Genomic DNA, 16,001 nt, shown 5'->3' on the forward strand with positions numbered 1-16,001 from the left:
GTGATCTGACAAATGACTTCGAGCTGCTGCCATAGACTGAGTCACACTTAACAACACAGTCTAAGCAGCTCATTCATTCATTCATTCATTCATTCCTCAAGTGATTGTCGGGTGCCTGTGTGGCAAGCACCACCATAGCCTCCGAGAATGCAGTGGAGAACGAGGCAGAAACGAGCCTCTTTTGGGAGAGCTTACGCTCCAGTAGGAGACACTGGTCTAAGCAACAGTGGCCAGTACAAGCCACAGCTCCCGGCATTATCTTCCCTCTCTCTTCACACCCGCATCCCTCCTCATGTAATTTCTGGAGCCAGTTTTCTGGGGGTGATACCTTTAAAGCCATTGCCATCAAAAGAAGCCAGGGTCTCCTCAAGACCCACGTGGTCCCTGGTGATCGCAGAGAGGTCTGTACCCTCCGCGCTGGAAGCCACGACGGTCCCCACCTGGAGCACTAACATTTAGTAGCTGGGCTTAATCGAAGGGCTGAGGACTAAAGGAAGCCCAGGGAGGAGCTTTCTGAATCCAGATGAGGTGAGAGAAGCAATAGGGTCCTTGGCTGGCCTCTTTGCCACCTCAGCCTGCGGCCCTTAGGCAAGGTCTTTGACAACCTCTGACCCCAGCACACACACACTGTGCACTTCGTGGCTTACGCCTTAGTCTCCGTTTAGAAAGTGGGCTGAGGAGAAGTTAATTATATCACATCTCTGCCAGGTTGATGAGTGAGGTCAGTGCTTCTCTGGGGAATGTACCGTCTAAAGTTAAGGAATCCTGTTTTAGTTGTCATTAACATTTATGCATCAAGCTCTGTTTTAGGCACTTTCAAATACACAGACTCACTTAATTCTCATAGCACCTTCTGGAAGAAGGCATTTTCTCCAGTTTTTAAAGATGAGGAAACAGCCTCAGAGGGTAATTTGCCCCAGGTCATGCATCCAGTGAAGTGACACAGCAGACTCAAATGCAAGGCAAGTTTTCCAACTCTCGATTCCACTGAGCACTATACTGCTGCTGTGTGTTTTGCAGGGTGGGAGATAAATTCAAGAGGTTACTGCAACCATTTTCAATAAGTTTCAAGTTTCCAAATTGAAGAACCACACACCCAATGTACCTTATTTCTTTCCTTTCCTGGTTCTTTGGTTTAAAGTTGAGCGTACAGGGGAGAATCCACTGCAGGGCTAATTAGTTTTAGCCCTGAGCAGAGGCCGAACTGTTCCAAACCTGAGTATTGAAATATCACACTTCATTGTATCAGACTCACTGGGGAAAAGATCAGTCTGAATTGGAGAAAAATTGCAATTATAGAATATGGTTAAAGAATGCCATTGGTCATCAGCAGAAGAATAACTAAAACGGAACTCCTGCAAGTATGCCTGCCAGGTTTGCCTTAAAGAACTGATAAGACACACCTGTGAAGTGCAATAATTGTATGCATCCCAGCATTTACATGCTCAAAATAACCTGCCCTTGTTTATACTGCTCATTGGCACAACACGTGCTTTCTTCCTGGGTAAAAGGAAGAGAAACCTCCAGTCCTGCTTGAACTCTCACAATTTCTGAATTAGAGAGTCCAGATGAATGAGGTTTCACAGTGTAAGGTTTAGTTATGTCAGAAAAACACCCTCCTTGCAACGATGCTGTACTTGTTCATATCAGAGAAAATGAACTGAGGGACTGTGTCAGCCTCGCCTTCTCTGGTCCCCCATTCTCATGCTTGACCCAAAAGTGAAAGCAAACCAGACTCAATACATGGTTACAAATATTTCTGAGCCTCACCCAACACATGTTCATGGACCCTCTACCCAGTCAGTGCCATGAATGTAAACTGGGCCCCTAGAGCTCAAAAACCATTTGATCAACCAGAAGCTGTGTGACTAGAAGTACACGCAGCGTAGACTAGACAGCTGTTCCTTATTTCTCATCTGTATGGCCACGGCCCAGCCTAGCCCGCCAGTCACACAGCTTTCACAGAATCTCCATCCAAGATCAGCCCAGGCCCCGTGGGCCCTCGACCTCAGAGGCGCAGTGACTATGCTACAGTGTTAGCTCAGGGGGCTCCGCTTTGGACTACCATTCTGGGCCAAAGGCAGTAAAAATCCATCAGCCACAGTGATGTAGGATCTCTGACTGTGGAGCCCGGCTTCCCAGATTCAGATCCCAGCTCTGCCTCTCATTAGCTCTGTGCCTCAGTTTCCTCATGTGAAAACTGGGGGTAATGACAGTACCTATTTCATAGGATTGTTGTTAGTGAGTTAAGTTGTTAATGAGTTAAGTGAGCTAATAAAAATTAGAACAGGGCCTGGTTCACAGCACTATTTGTGTATATTATTATTATCCTTTGTAATACCATAGTTATGTTTTGCGTGATTACAGAATTAGTATCTGTCTCTCTCACTATACCTAACCAGGTCCTTTTTTTCTGACCATTATATTCCCAGGGCCCAGCATGGGCTTGGGCCTTAGTAGGTACTCCATCGAAATACTTGTCGATGGAATGAATGAATGAATGGATCCTCACTCTGGCACTAAGTTTCTATATAACCTCAACCAGGTCATTCATTTCCCCTCTCTTGACCTCAATTCCTTCATCTGTAAAATGAGAGGTAGGACCACTAAGGCTTTCCCTATCATGAATGGACCATGATCTTATGATTTAAAGAAGAATATTAATAATAGCTAATATGTTCTGGAAACGTACTACATGGGAGTTCTAAATGTTTCATGTGCATTAACTCAATTAATACTGACTCCAAAAGCTCAGCAGATATGGATCGTCTGGCAATGATTTGGGGGAAGAGCTACGTCCTCTTCCAGACGAGGCTCAGAGGAAGCCTGGCTGGAGGCAGGCCCACTGGCAGAACTTCGGTGCGGTGAGAGCCGCCTTTCATAGGAAAACAGTTTGTCCTCCTGACTGGGCCACCTTTCACCCCTTGCTCGAGTAGCAGTCCATTTGGTAAGGGTCAGGGATAAAGGGCTCATTCTTCCCTCTCCATGTGCAGGAAAGTCAGCCCTTGGTGTGGGGAGTTGTTTCTCAAAATAGAACTTCTTAATATGGTTCCAAGAAGGCCCAGAGTCAGTCACAGCTGAGACAGACTTATGCCTCAGCCACTGGACAGAACCTTCGACTACTTATGTACACACACGTACAAACACAGACACGTACCCACAAGCACACCTCACATACCTCTCTCAAAAGCGTAGGAACTGGTGACTTACCTCCATTTTTGACATCGGTAGCAATAGCGTGTGATTTGACCTAGAAAATAGTAACTTCCTGTTATGGGCCCTCAACAAAAAGCGCCTTTATTCTGGGCAGAGCTCTCTGGACCCCAGGGTTTGTGCCCAGCATGCTTACGGACCCTGCATGAAACTGGATGTAAGTGTGAAAGGTGAGGCGGGTGCCACAGGCCAACCTCGGCCACTCCCGCCAGACTAAATAGAAGCTTCATTGGTGGCGTTAATCACCAGGCCAAGGCAGTGGACACTTCAGCCTCTCATCTTTCAATGGTCCCTTCACCATGGGGAAAACGAGTCACTGACTCATTTGCAATTAGCTGACCTAATGGGACAGAATTTTCCATGCCAGATTCTGTGGTAACAGAATTTTATTGTCACATTGGAGATATTTTGAGCCAGTCTCATTTCCAGGCAATTACTCTTTGAGTCTGTGACACAACCGCTGGACACAGCTGCGTTTAAGGTCCTTGATTAGGTACAAAAGCCACACTCTCTTGGGTTCTGTGTGAAGGAGGCTCCAAGTCCATACTGTGACATTTTATCTACGTAAGTCAAGGCAAGTGAACAGTCTGTCAGACCAGCAGGTTCAGGCCTGGGCAGAATCGTAAGACTCTGTGGTCTGTAGGGGACAAGAGAGCTTACAGGAAGAGTGACAAAGAGATTAAAATTAAATGGGCTACGTTTCCAGTAAGGAGTGCTCTTCCTCTGCTGTGCAGTTCAGTCATGCGCCAGTCAGATTGATGTGGGGAATAAGCCCTACCCTGGGTTTAGAGCCAGCTCTTCCACTAGCTTGCCATGTGACTTTGGGCAGGACGCTTCAGCTCATGGGTACCCGTTTTCTCATCTGTACAACATGGCGTCGGATTATATCATCCCCAAGGTTCTTTCTAGTGGTGACATCCCACCAAATAGTAGATGATTCAGCACCTACTGTGTGCCAGGCATCATTCTAGATGTTGAGAACATGGAGGTGACCATGAGAAAGCCCCACCAGGAGCTTATGAATAGAAGCCAGTAGAAAGAGACAGCTGATGAGAAGGATGGTAAGATTTGGATCTGAGAGGCACAGGGTGGAGCATTTAACTCCTTGAGATAGGATGTCCAGAAAAGTCTCTCTGAGGAGGTGACATTTGAGCTGAGGGCTGAAGACTGATAAAAAGGCAGGCGTGCAAGTATCTCGGGGGCCATGATGGTAAAGAAGTGTTCCAGGCAGAGGGAGCAGGCAGGGCAAAATTCCCTGAGATGGGAACCAGCTTGGCATGCCAGAGGACCAGAGAGGAGGCTTCTCTGCCAGGGAGAGCACCGCGAGGTGAGGTGACATGCATCCAGGGATCTTACTTGAAAGAATGTTAGGAGGCGGAAGTAAACTTTTTGAAAAAATTAAAGACTGTTTGGTAATATTCCTAAATATTAGCTGTTTAATACCCGAGATCTTGTGTTCTTGAGCACGGCCCAATCTTACAAGGGTCTCTCTGGGATTTAGAGTGGGTCCTGGGCTACAATTCCATGGCCCAGGACTGAAGATCCACCACAGCTGTCACACAAACAGCACCCTGTCGAGTCCCAGGACGAGTACATGAGAATACTTAAGCGTTTCTTATCTGACTGAGGAATTATGCAAGCCTGGGTATGCTTTCCATAGTCTCCTTGGCAACAGCCCTTGGTGCCTTCTCCCTTGAGTTCCCAGACACCACCTATGCACCTCTCCCTCTTTCCTACCTGTGCGTCTGACCGTGAAGTGGCTGCACTTTGCTATGTAAGGCATGCTTGTCCTGTGTAGGACAAACCCTCTCAACTAGAAGTTGGATCCCTCTATCTTGACTGATGAATAGCTGGTCCTCTTCTCATGATTTTGGACTCACTTCCTTCTCCTGCGCCCCTCAGGCTCCCACTCAAAGAGGCAGAATGGTCCCCTTTGGCCCCACTGACTACAAGGAGCAGCCATTGTTGTCATAACCCCTTCTCCCCGGCTGTCTAGGCTTCAGCCTGTCTGTCTCCCTCACAGGAGGCAGCCTCCCACCTAATCCCTCGGGGCTCCACTCTCCAACTGTCAGGGAAGACAGATGGGGAGCAGAAGAATTCACACACTCTCTCCCCTACTCGCTGTCCTTGCCATCCTTGTTGACTGGCTCCTGTCCTTGTTGGGGTGGCCCTTAGCGCAGCAAGGAAATCTGTGTTGACTGGCCTGCACACGGGGAGCTTTCAAAGGGAGCCCAGGGTTCCTCCCCTTGCTCCCTTCTGATTGTACTAAAAGAGGCTTATTTGCATAGCAGTCTTAGAAACTGGAAAAAAAAAATTGCAAAGAAGCAGCACTTCAGATGCACTTCTTTTTATTCCTATTTCTTTCTAGAACTGCTTCCCCTCTTCCTGTAGCTATGAACACCTGTTTTTTTGACCTGCACAAAAGCACACCTTCCCGCCCCTCTCACTTGGCTTATTTTGAGTCTTTCCACATTCACACTCACCAAGGCCAATAATTTGCCGGTTCCTGCTTGTTTATCTTCAAGGACTTCAGTGACTGTGAACCAAAAAGATAGGTGTTCTTCAGATGATAGGCACTAATAATAAGCTTTGAAGCTGTTGACTTGCTTCCTCTTCAAAAGCCTGCTTTTAGGCTGCAGTTCGTAATTGAATTCAATTGTGAAATGCTATTTTTAATAACGTCATTGTGCTTTTACTTGGCAGTATTGTTCTCTTGGGTTGATGGGGTGAGACCTATCGCATCTCTATAACTGATGCTAAAATTCACAACTATTGGGTTGATGGGGTGAGACCTATCGCATCTCTATAACTGATGCTAAAATTCACAACATCCATATCTATTTGGACGTGCTGTTACCTGTGTACACACACACACACACACACACACACACACACACACACACACACACACACTTTCTTGTATTCCCAGTATGGCTACTCCTCCTTTTGAGCTTGACTTCCCAGTACATTCCAGCTTAAGAGCAGAAAGTCAGTGTTACTGGTTGAGTGAACACCAGTCCAACTCTGGCTAAGATAAGCAATCCTTTCAATTTCTCCTTTGGGTGCTTCCTAGACCAAGGTTCAGTCTTCAGAGGTTCATTCCTTCCTATCGACTTTCATTAATAGCATCTTCAGAAATTTAATTTAAAACTGTGAACATGATTGATATGGTGTATCTGTGACCTCAGGCTAATTTTAACTTTGTGGAATTTCTTTTCCCTCAACAAGTACCCTTTTAATAGCCCCGCTTCCCGGATGGAGCCTTGTTTGATGAGCAGTACTCCCAGACTGCATCCTACCCCGGTCACCCCCCGATGGCCAGAGGTGCCCACAGCCAACACGTGCTACACAAGCCCGTCCGTGCATTCCACGAGGTATGGAAACTCTAGTGACATGTACACACCCCTGACCACGCGCAGGAATTCTGAGTATGAGCACATGCAACACTTTCCTGGCTTTGCTTACATCAACGGAGAGGCCTCCACAGGATGGGCTAAATGACTGCTACCATAGGAATCCATATTTAATATTAATAAGTATTAATAATAATAATGAACCCATCCACCCCTCCCCCAGAAGACTTTATCTCTATACATCATAACTCATGGACTATTCCTAGGCGTCTATTTTCCTAATGAACGTGAGGCTGGGGTTCAGAGTGGGATGAATAAACTTTAGTTCAGAAACAGGACTCACTAAGAGTCAGTGAGATTGGGTTCCTGTAGCCAAGCCAGACTTGTCTTGACTTTCTATAGAGCACTGTCTCAGGCAGGGCAATCTGTGCCTTTTCCCCTCTATGACTTTGCTTTGTGTTGGCAAGCACTCCCTGTAAGTCACTTATTTTCCTGCTGACAAAAAGCTCTTTAGTCTTGAAGGATGGATACTGGAGACGGAATCTGGTTTGTGTTCTTGGATGGGCACATAATTTACCAAGAGCATTCACCCTGCCATCTGTCTGTCGTCTCACTGTCCAATGAGCAAGCGGCCCTCCGACACGTTCTACGCATCCCTCCTTCCCGGTGGTGTGATTGCTGCTTCCTGGAGCACCAGGGCTAAATGGAGGTATCTGGAAACGGGATTCCCTGTCACGCTCATGTCTGTTACAGTACCTGCATTGTCTTGGAGTGTAAGCACTGTCTAGAGGGAAGGAAGAGGCCTGTTCTTTATGCCTTAAGTCTGTTGAGGTTTGTAGGGGACCGGTTCTTCTACATACAAGTATCTGTCCTAAGTTTGCACAATGGCTAGTGTCAGCAAATGGCAGGGGAGGGGTTTTTAAAGTTCTGCGAGAATGTGGACTTACGGCATTGAGCATCACACTCTGCTGTATTAACTTTGGGAAACTGGATGGACCAAACATTAACCTGTCAGGCACCAAGTGTGAAAATGACTTTCATGGTTCCTTCATAAGACTATAATAATTTCCGACACTTTGATAGGGAAAAAAATTCAAAGCTGTGCCTTTGAGCCTATACTATACTGTGTATGTGTGGAAATAAAAATGTATTGTACTTTTGGAAAATTTTTTCGTAGGCATTTTTCTGTCAGATTTGTAGCAATTTGTGAGGTTTGTTAGAGATTAACATAGGTTTTCTTTCTGTATTATAAAAAGCACCAAGCAATTATGGTGGACCTATTACCCTATGGGTAAGAAATAAATGGAAATATGACATCGGATGTTTTAGCAATTGTTCTGTAAATAAAATCTTTGCTCACACCCACTCAGTGTGATAATCATGTCTACAGCTCAAATGGAAATAGTTTTATCTGTACAGTTGTGCAAGATATGAATGGCTTCACACTCAAATAAAAAGTATTGAAATGACCTGCTTTCTTCATTTTGCATTTGCTATGATGTGAGTGTGTGTGTGTGAGTGAGTGTGTGTATGTGTGTGTGTGTGTGTGTGTGTGTGTGTGTGTGTAGTATAACTACCATTCTGAATACTTAGGTCGTAAATAAGCAAAACAAAACTAAGTGGTCCTGTACGGTTGTGCTTATCCAGTTCCCCATCATCCTGTTCTAAAATGATCATTAAAATTCAGATAGGCCCCACGTGAAGTGGATAAAGAACAGTTCAGTACCTACTGTCTGACTGAGGTTTGCAGGAGACCAGTTCCACATCCAAGACTAAGTCTGCATGATGGCTAATGCCAGCAAAGGGCAGGGCCTTTCAGCTCTTCCAGGAACGTTGTTCTTCAATACAAGCACCATTACGAGGTCGCTTGGTATTCGGTTCTCTATGTTTTAATGATCACCGGGTGTAAAGATATGTCAAGTGCATGGTTTAAATGCTAATAAACTTCTGGAACAGAACAGCGACATTACTGAATAATAGTCCATGAGCATCAATGAATTCTCCTCCAGCACTGCATTTTGATTCTAGGGCTGAGGAGTGAGGCCATAAAGGCAAAATGATTGAATGTTCTGCCCAAACTTTAAGGGTCTAGGATCTATGAGCGATTCAGAGCCAGAGATTTCCAGAAATGGCAGTAGTGATATGTTAACCAAAAGGCATGAGAATCTGACAGCTCAATTTGCATTCTGAAAGATGTATTTTTAAAGCCAAGCTCTTATTTGCTATCACATATTTATACATGAAAATGATTTTAGTATTAAAATTATACATTTTGCATAGCATCCCCTTAGAAAATTTAGCTGTGTTTTTCTGCCAAAAGAAAGTAGATGTTGGATTTCACTTTCTGACGGTAAATGAATTTGGTCTTTTGGCCACAATCCATTAGTTGGCTTTATATGAGGAAAGTAAGGGAGAGGAAGAATGAAATTTCAAATTTAGTCACTGTATAGAACAAACGTGAGGATAAGCAGACTTAATGCTCCCTTACGATCCAAAGCTCTAGTGCTCCATAAATGAAAGGGTGTAGTAAGTCTTTTGACTAACTAATCACACACACACACACACACACACACACACACACTCACACACACACACACAAATATAAAGCAATTGCCAAATTCTCTAGCCAGGTAGCAGTAGCACACAATAAACAACAGCCATGTACAAGTAACAGCCACAGCTCATTGAATGCCCAGATCTTTAGACAAAAATAGTCACGACAAGGGCCTGAATCCCAGAGAACAAAGTAGTCACTCCAAGAACTTTGCAAGGGAGACAATGTGTGCCTCCTCCTCACAGCATGGCCAAGAACTGGGAGCTGTCAGTGCTGGAGGAAGAAGGCGGCTTCAGATGAGGGCAAGTGGTGACTGGGCGATCGTTCTCTCCAGAGCACAAGGTACCCTGTCTCTTGGGAGGTGAGTGCACTGCCTATGTCCCCAATTGTTCTCGACCTTCAACTTCAGAACTGAGAATGATCTGATTAGGAAAGACGACAGCTGCTGTGAGCTCATGACTCCAGTGCACCTTCTCTCCCTCTGATGGTTCCTACCCGGCCACCAGAATGAGAATGGGCAAGGTTGGCAGCTGGGAGTGGGGCCAGTCACTTGTCAGAGGAAGAACAGGAGGAGTCTTGGCAATAAAGGGACACTCCTCTCTTTAGGACTCTTTCTGAAAAGGACTCTGCCAGCTTGAAACTGAATGAAGTCATGAAGAGCAGCCAGGATGGCTCACCCACGTCGCAGGCCTGTGGCGTCCCAGACATCCATCCCGCTGTGTCCTTTGTCAGGCTTCTAATATACCCCAGGTCTGGGAAGAAAGGGAATCTGCGGCCCCTCTGAGACTGCAACCCAGTCGCAGACCAATAAAAAATATGCCACTGAGTAAGCCCAACCTAAATGGGGAGAGGGACCGAAATCAGAGAAAGAGAACTGAAAGGAAGCCTTGGCTTCACCACTATGTGACCTTGGAGGGGTCACCTCCCCACTCTGGACCTCAAGCGGGCATGTTATATGACTGTGACATCCCAATTATAGTCTGTGTTCTGATGGACCAGGGCCGGCGGATCTGGGTGAGGAGGGTGGACAGCTTAAGGAAAACAAAGAACAGACTGGCAGCTGGGCAGTGACTCGGGAAGGCAGCCACAAGAGACAGGGCGACGGCACCACCAGCTGGTGCTCAAAACAGCCCGAGGTTCATGCCCACGAGCTCAGCTCGTGTACCTGCACCACCATTACCGAGCATCCTTCCACCCTCTTCCTCGCGTCTGACTTCATCCTCTCTCCTACAAGTCTGGGTAGTAGTCTTCTGCCATTTTCCCCTCCTCCCAGATTGGTCCTTAACATTTGCTTTAAAGTGACATCAGTTGAAATATCTCAAGTGAATCTGGAGAAGGAAAGAGCAAAAACATACAGGCTAATATGTCCCAACACTTTGCATCTCTTAAAGGCAGAATCGCGAAATTAAAAATTAAATCCCGAAGGGGCTAGTATAAATACTCCTTTTACTACAGGATGTGCGGGGGGGGGGGGGGGGGTTACTGTAGATCTCCTGAGGCACAGAGTTCAGACTTATTCAAGAGCCTGAAGTATGCAAATCATCATGATTGGAAGCTTAAAAGAAAAATTAAAAAATGGATATACTTATTGCTTTAAAGCGACAACTGAGATCAATTCTTGGTTCCACCAAAGATGTAGAAGGGGCACTCCTGCTCCAAGTGGTTCTCAACCCTGGCTGCCCCTCAGTTACTCCATCAACTCTTTCAAAATCCTGATCTGTAAGTCCCGCCCACAGTAAATGATTGACCTGGAATGTGACCTGGAGCATCAGCTTTTTTAAGCTCCCGGGGTGCAGTCAAGATTGAGAAAAACAACCCCTTCCACCCGAGATCCAGGGACTGCTATTTCTTGAATGTGCACCCCAAATTTCTTTTCCACAGAGTTCCCGTCTGTCCGGAGTGGCAAAAAGCGGCACTCTCCGATGGCCTACACTGTTCATAGTTTGGCCGCAGCTGACAAACCTGTCCCTGGCTACACTGTTTGGCGGGCCCTCCAGCCCAGCCCACCTCCCTACCTACCACTTTGCCGCCTGCCCTTCTAACCTGGCGCTTCTCTGCTTCAGTTCCCTGGCAGCCTCCCAAGCTAAGCCAGCTTGGACACGGCCCTTGTGGTTTCCTCTTTTTCCAAGGAGGTCAGAACCTTTTGTGCTTCATCAGCCTCCTCCCCAGAGCTCTTCCCCCATTCCTCCTTCTCACCCCCATATTTTGCTGCCACTGGTGTAGGTGGGACGGAAGACGTGGGCCCCAAGAGTTGAGAAAAGAGCTGTTGCTAGGAAAGGAGCGTGGGTGTAGAGAGATGGTGGGTGGGAGAAATAGGGCTCCCCGGTTTTATTCCTCCCTTTGTCATTATAAATGCCTCAAGAGCTAAAACCAGCTGTTTAAGAACTATTATGAAAAAATAATGAGGTCTGACTGTGGCAGCAGGGGTGAGAGAAGCAGCCGCAGAAACAGCTGCAGTGCTGATAGCTGGTATTTATGATAGTCTCCTGATAGAAGGGGAAAGCCGAGGAGAGAAGTTTAGAAGAGCGAATTCTCGAGGAAGCGCGAAACTGTGCCCCCACCAGTGATGGTATCCGAGATGTCCCGGCCCGTGCTACACTTCTCAGGTTCGATACAAATAATAAATGGCGAAATGTCTTCTTAAGAACTGAAATGTAGCCAAGGCCAAAGGACAATCTCTAAATGAGGAACCTCCACACGCCGCCTTCACCTCACACTGCGTGTGATAGGTGGGACATTTCTGAAATAGATCTGCCTGCATAAGGCTCCCATTTCTTGGGGTGTGCTATGTGCCAGGCACATCAGAGGCATCATCTCCACTTCTCACAACCTCCTTGCAATGTCAATGGTCTAATCATTTCGGTTTACAGGTGAAGAAACACAGGCTCCGAGCAGTGTAGGGCTTTGTCCCAAGTCACACAGTAAGTGGGAGAGCTGGGATCTGGAAACCAAACTGCCCTGCTCCAGCTCTTTCCACTAAAGCACACTGCCTTCTTCCTCCTTCCTACTTTTGTTTCCACTCCACCCCACCCCGCCCCCATTCCTCTCTCCTAAGCGGCTTTGCAGTTTTTAAATCAACCTTGACCATGGTAATAGAACCTACTGGGGTTAAAGAACGTTTCACAAGTTCTGGGAAATTTTCGTGTGCACTAAATGAAGGCAGTTCCTAAGAGGGGCACCAGACTTTCCCCCCACACCCTAGGCGGCATTCCATTCACTGTAAGTTAACAGCAGATAGCTTTCCCTCCGTCATTTCCCAGGGCACATACAAACCAATATATTCTCAAGGACCAAGATTTGGTCATTCTATAGAGAAACAGGAACAAAAGAAAATCAATCATAAAGGTAAAAAAAAAAAAAATACCAGGTCACGGGAGGATTTTTATTACCAGGTCTGAAAAAAAGCTCTGCAGGGGAGGTGCAATGAGCCAAGTATTCACTAGAATGAAGTCATTTGAGGAGGGTGGGGGTGGGGGACTGGCCACCTCTTGCTGCTCAGGTCACTACCCTTTGACAGCGGTGGCCTCTGACCTCAACAGCCCTACAATTCTGTTTTGACTGACCCTGAAACCCATGAAATTCAGATGTAGGCACTGCCCAAAAGTTAAGATAAAGCTGACTAATATGAGAAAAGCTCCCGGTATGTGCCCCCAGCTGAAAGGAGCTGGCAGTTCTTTGGCCGTAGATGCAATTTATTCTGTCCTCCTCCTTTCAAGGAAATGCTAATCCTTCGTAGGCAACTGGAGGGGAAGACTAAACTGTGTTGATGATGAATGGCCATAATCCTTTGTCCACTGCCACCTCCTCCTAGGGTTGAACCTTAAGAGTTTAATCAAATGTTGGTAAGTAAATTAATGCTTTACTGCATAAAGAGTTAAAAAGGAAGTGGTGGGAAGAAGGGTTGTGAGAATATATTTTCTCTAACATGTGCATCTCGAAAGCTTAATTGCAAAGATATTGATATGGTGTGTGTGTGCACACACGCACGTGTATTTTGGACCCCTTACTTACACACACGACAGTCACTATCCCCAAACTATCTTATGTCAAAGCATGTCAGTGTTAAAGACACTAACTTCAAGGTTTAAAGACCAAACCAGTATGCCGGAATTACTTTCCTGTTAAAAATAACACTAGCGACAACAAAACTTATGCATTTGTACATCAATAGGAATAACGTGACCTTTATCCCCAAAACTTTACAACATCACCGTGAGGGAGGCAGCATTTTTCATTCCAGTTCAGCTAACATTTGAGTGGGCACTCTATGCCACGTCTGCTGTGCCAGCCACTTTGAAGGCCATCTCTTTTGCCCCTTACGACATCCTGCAAAGCAGGGATTATTATGCTCATTACTGTGGAAAAAAAAAAATCAATGCTCAAAGGGGGCAAGTGACAACCCTGAACACCCAGAGACAGAGTTAAAATTTAAACTAGAGCCTTTTGGCTTTCAAGTATTCTGTCTGATACAAAAAAAAAAAAAAAAATTGGTTGCCAGAAGGGTTTTAAGGAATTTGACAAATGATGGGCTTCTGAGACTCACACAGTGAGTCACAACTAAAAACCAGGTTTTCCAATTTCCAGTCCAGGTTCTTTCGCCACATTACAGCACTGCCACCCAAAGCGCTGGGTTTTCCCAAGAGGTGTTTGGAGGGGATTCCAAGCCAGCAAGATGCAAATAGGTCTGACCCACATTCCAGTTCTTGGATAAATAAAAACTCCTAAAGGGTAGAGCCCATTTTGTATGCTTAATCTGAGAGTCCCACTGTGGAGAGTCAATTAATATTGAACAACTATAGGTACATTTGCCAAGGACTAACAGCGTGGGCTCAATTTTAGCAATTAGAATACGGTAAATATTATTGAGGAACCTCATAATGGTGCTGAAAGGCTGGATGGAGTAGTTATAAATTTTTAAGAGTTTTTAAAAAACTTTGAAGTCATTTAATCCAACTCTAAGTTTATAAATGAGATCCTGAGAAATTAAAATAATGTGTACAATGACGTGACACCTTCCGGCAACAGACCCTTTCCTGTTTCCCAGTTCTATTTAACTTTATGTCATATGGCATTCTGAGATAGTATTTTCAGGAATGTAACATGTTGAAGTTGGATTGGCTGGTCATAGAGTCATCACTGATTATGAAATGTCTCTCATTTTTAACTCTTCCTTATCTGACGAATTGACCTCTAAGAAATCTCCATTGCTGGCTTGAAAGTTTGACCAAGTTGGTATCATTTCTCAATAAGGGTCTTGTTAATTTTGGCCTCCTGAACTTTTCTCATGGCATTTTCCACTATCTGCTAGCTCTCTACGTTCTCTTCACTATTCTGTATGGTTCGCCTCCTCCAACAAAGCTTCTCTGATTACTCTTCTTCTCACCAATGTTTATCTTGCTTTAATTTGCATAATACTTATGTTCAGTTTGTTTCTTCCTATCAGTAGAAAAGATCTGCTTATTGCCTGAATTTTTTTTTATGGTGCTTAAGACAATGCCATGCTCCAATGATCACCAAATTATGTTAAAAGAACAAGTCATGATAATTAACTTTATTACAAAAGAGAGACTTCATTCTTGGTAATAAAAAAAAAAAGAAGAAACAAACAAACAAACAAAAAATTTAAAATAACTTTTGTCTTGCTGGGTCACTCTGATTTCTCAAAGACTAAGGAGTCACATGCACATGACTTTGGTAGTTTATCAAAAAATTAGTTCAGTGGTTAATATACTATCAAAATATTGGTCCAGTGGTTCTTAACCCCATTGTTCACTTAAACCCAGGTCTCACCACAGATCAAGTGAATCAGAATCTTTGCAGGTATGCCCAAGAAATAATTTGCATACATCGTATTCATATTTGATTTATACATATTGATTTGTACAACCTCACTCTTAATTAATTTTTCTAAAGAATGAGCATGTTCAAAAATGATTTTGTTGTTCTTTGAATCATAAAATTTTAGAACAGAGAGAACTAAGATAATATCTAGCTCAATCTCTTTATTTTATAGCTGAGAACACTTAGCTTAAGAGAGATTGACAGAGTAGCCACACACAGTGGCGTGGTGGTTTTTAAGTGACAGGTTGTATCTTGAATTAGTGGAATTTTCTGAACTCCAATTCTGAAGCTGTAGCAACTAAACCAAGCTGTTTAGTTTTTAAATTTCTGCTTTTTTCCTAAAGAAAATCTGTAAAAATATTGCACATGAAAGATCTGTATTTAAAAGCTGTTGGCACCAGGTGCTTCATAAAGACCTTCGATTTGGCACATTCCAAATAACCCATTGTCACGGCAGAGGAAATGCCACAGCAGGATATATCAAAGTCCAAAATAAATGACTAGTATCTATTTGCAGGCTTTTTCATTGGCCCTGACCTCTAAGTCCATAACACTGTATGTTATCAGAGCCTAGAGCACTTCTAGCCCTTAACTATACCAGTCATTAGCTAACTTATTGCTTAGGAGCAAGCTAATCAGCACTCTGAACTTCCCTTTTCTCTATAAAAAGGTCCTACTGACCTTGCATTTTTCAGCTATTATAAAGATTAAATCAGATAATCTATGTGGAGATATTTTGAGAATAGTAAAGCACTATCCATATATATGCATAGAATTATTATATTACTATCTTTCAGAGCAATGAATTCTGAATACGTATTTGTTGCTTCGATTACCCAGTCTCTAAATCCTAATTCTTTAGTATCATGCCACCCAAGAACCAACAGGAACTGGAGTTAGTGCTGGACTAGAGACTCTAGTCACTGAAAGTATCACATAACTAAATATTAAGGGATGTAAAGTGATGCAGTGACCCAGGATTTAGCTAGTCTAGGCTCTAGTCCCAGAGTCTGCTTTTAACTATTGATTTTGGACAAGTC

The 16,001-nt window shown here is 44.5% G+C and overlaps 1 protein-coding gene across 1 annotated transcript in view; it reads left to right on the plus strand.

The window, feature by feature from the left end:
* RFX4 (regulatory factor X4) overlaps nucleotides 1-6,714 on the plus strand; it is a 124,187-nt gene extending 117,473 nt beyond the window's left edge. The window contains exon 18 of the mRNA XM_011354425.1: nucleotides 6,442-6,714. Coding sequence (XP_011352727.1) covers nucleotides 6,442-6,714 — 273 coding nt within the window. The remainder of the gene's footprint in view (nucleotides 1-6,441) is intronic.
* Nucleotides 6,715-16,001: the final 9,287 nt, after the last annotated feature.

Source organism: Pteropus vampyrus, unplaced genomic scaffold, assembly GCF_000151845.1.
Source record: "Pteropus vampyrus isolate Shadow unplaced genomic scaffold, Pvam_2.0 Scaffold16, whole genome shotgun sequence".
In the NCBI taxonomy this organism is placed as follows: Eukaryota; Metazoa; Chordata; class Mammalia; order Chiroptera; family Pteropodidae; genus Pteropus; species Pteropus vampyrus.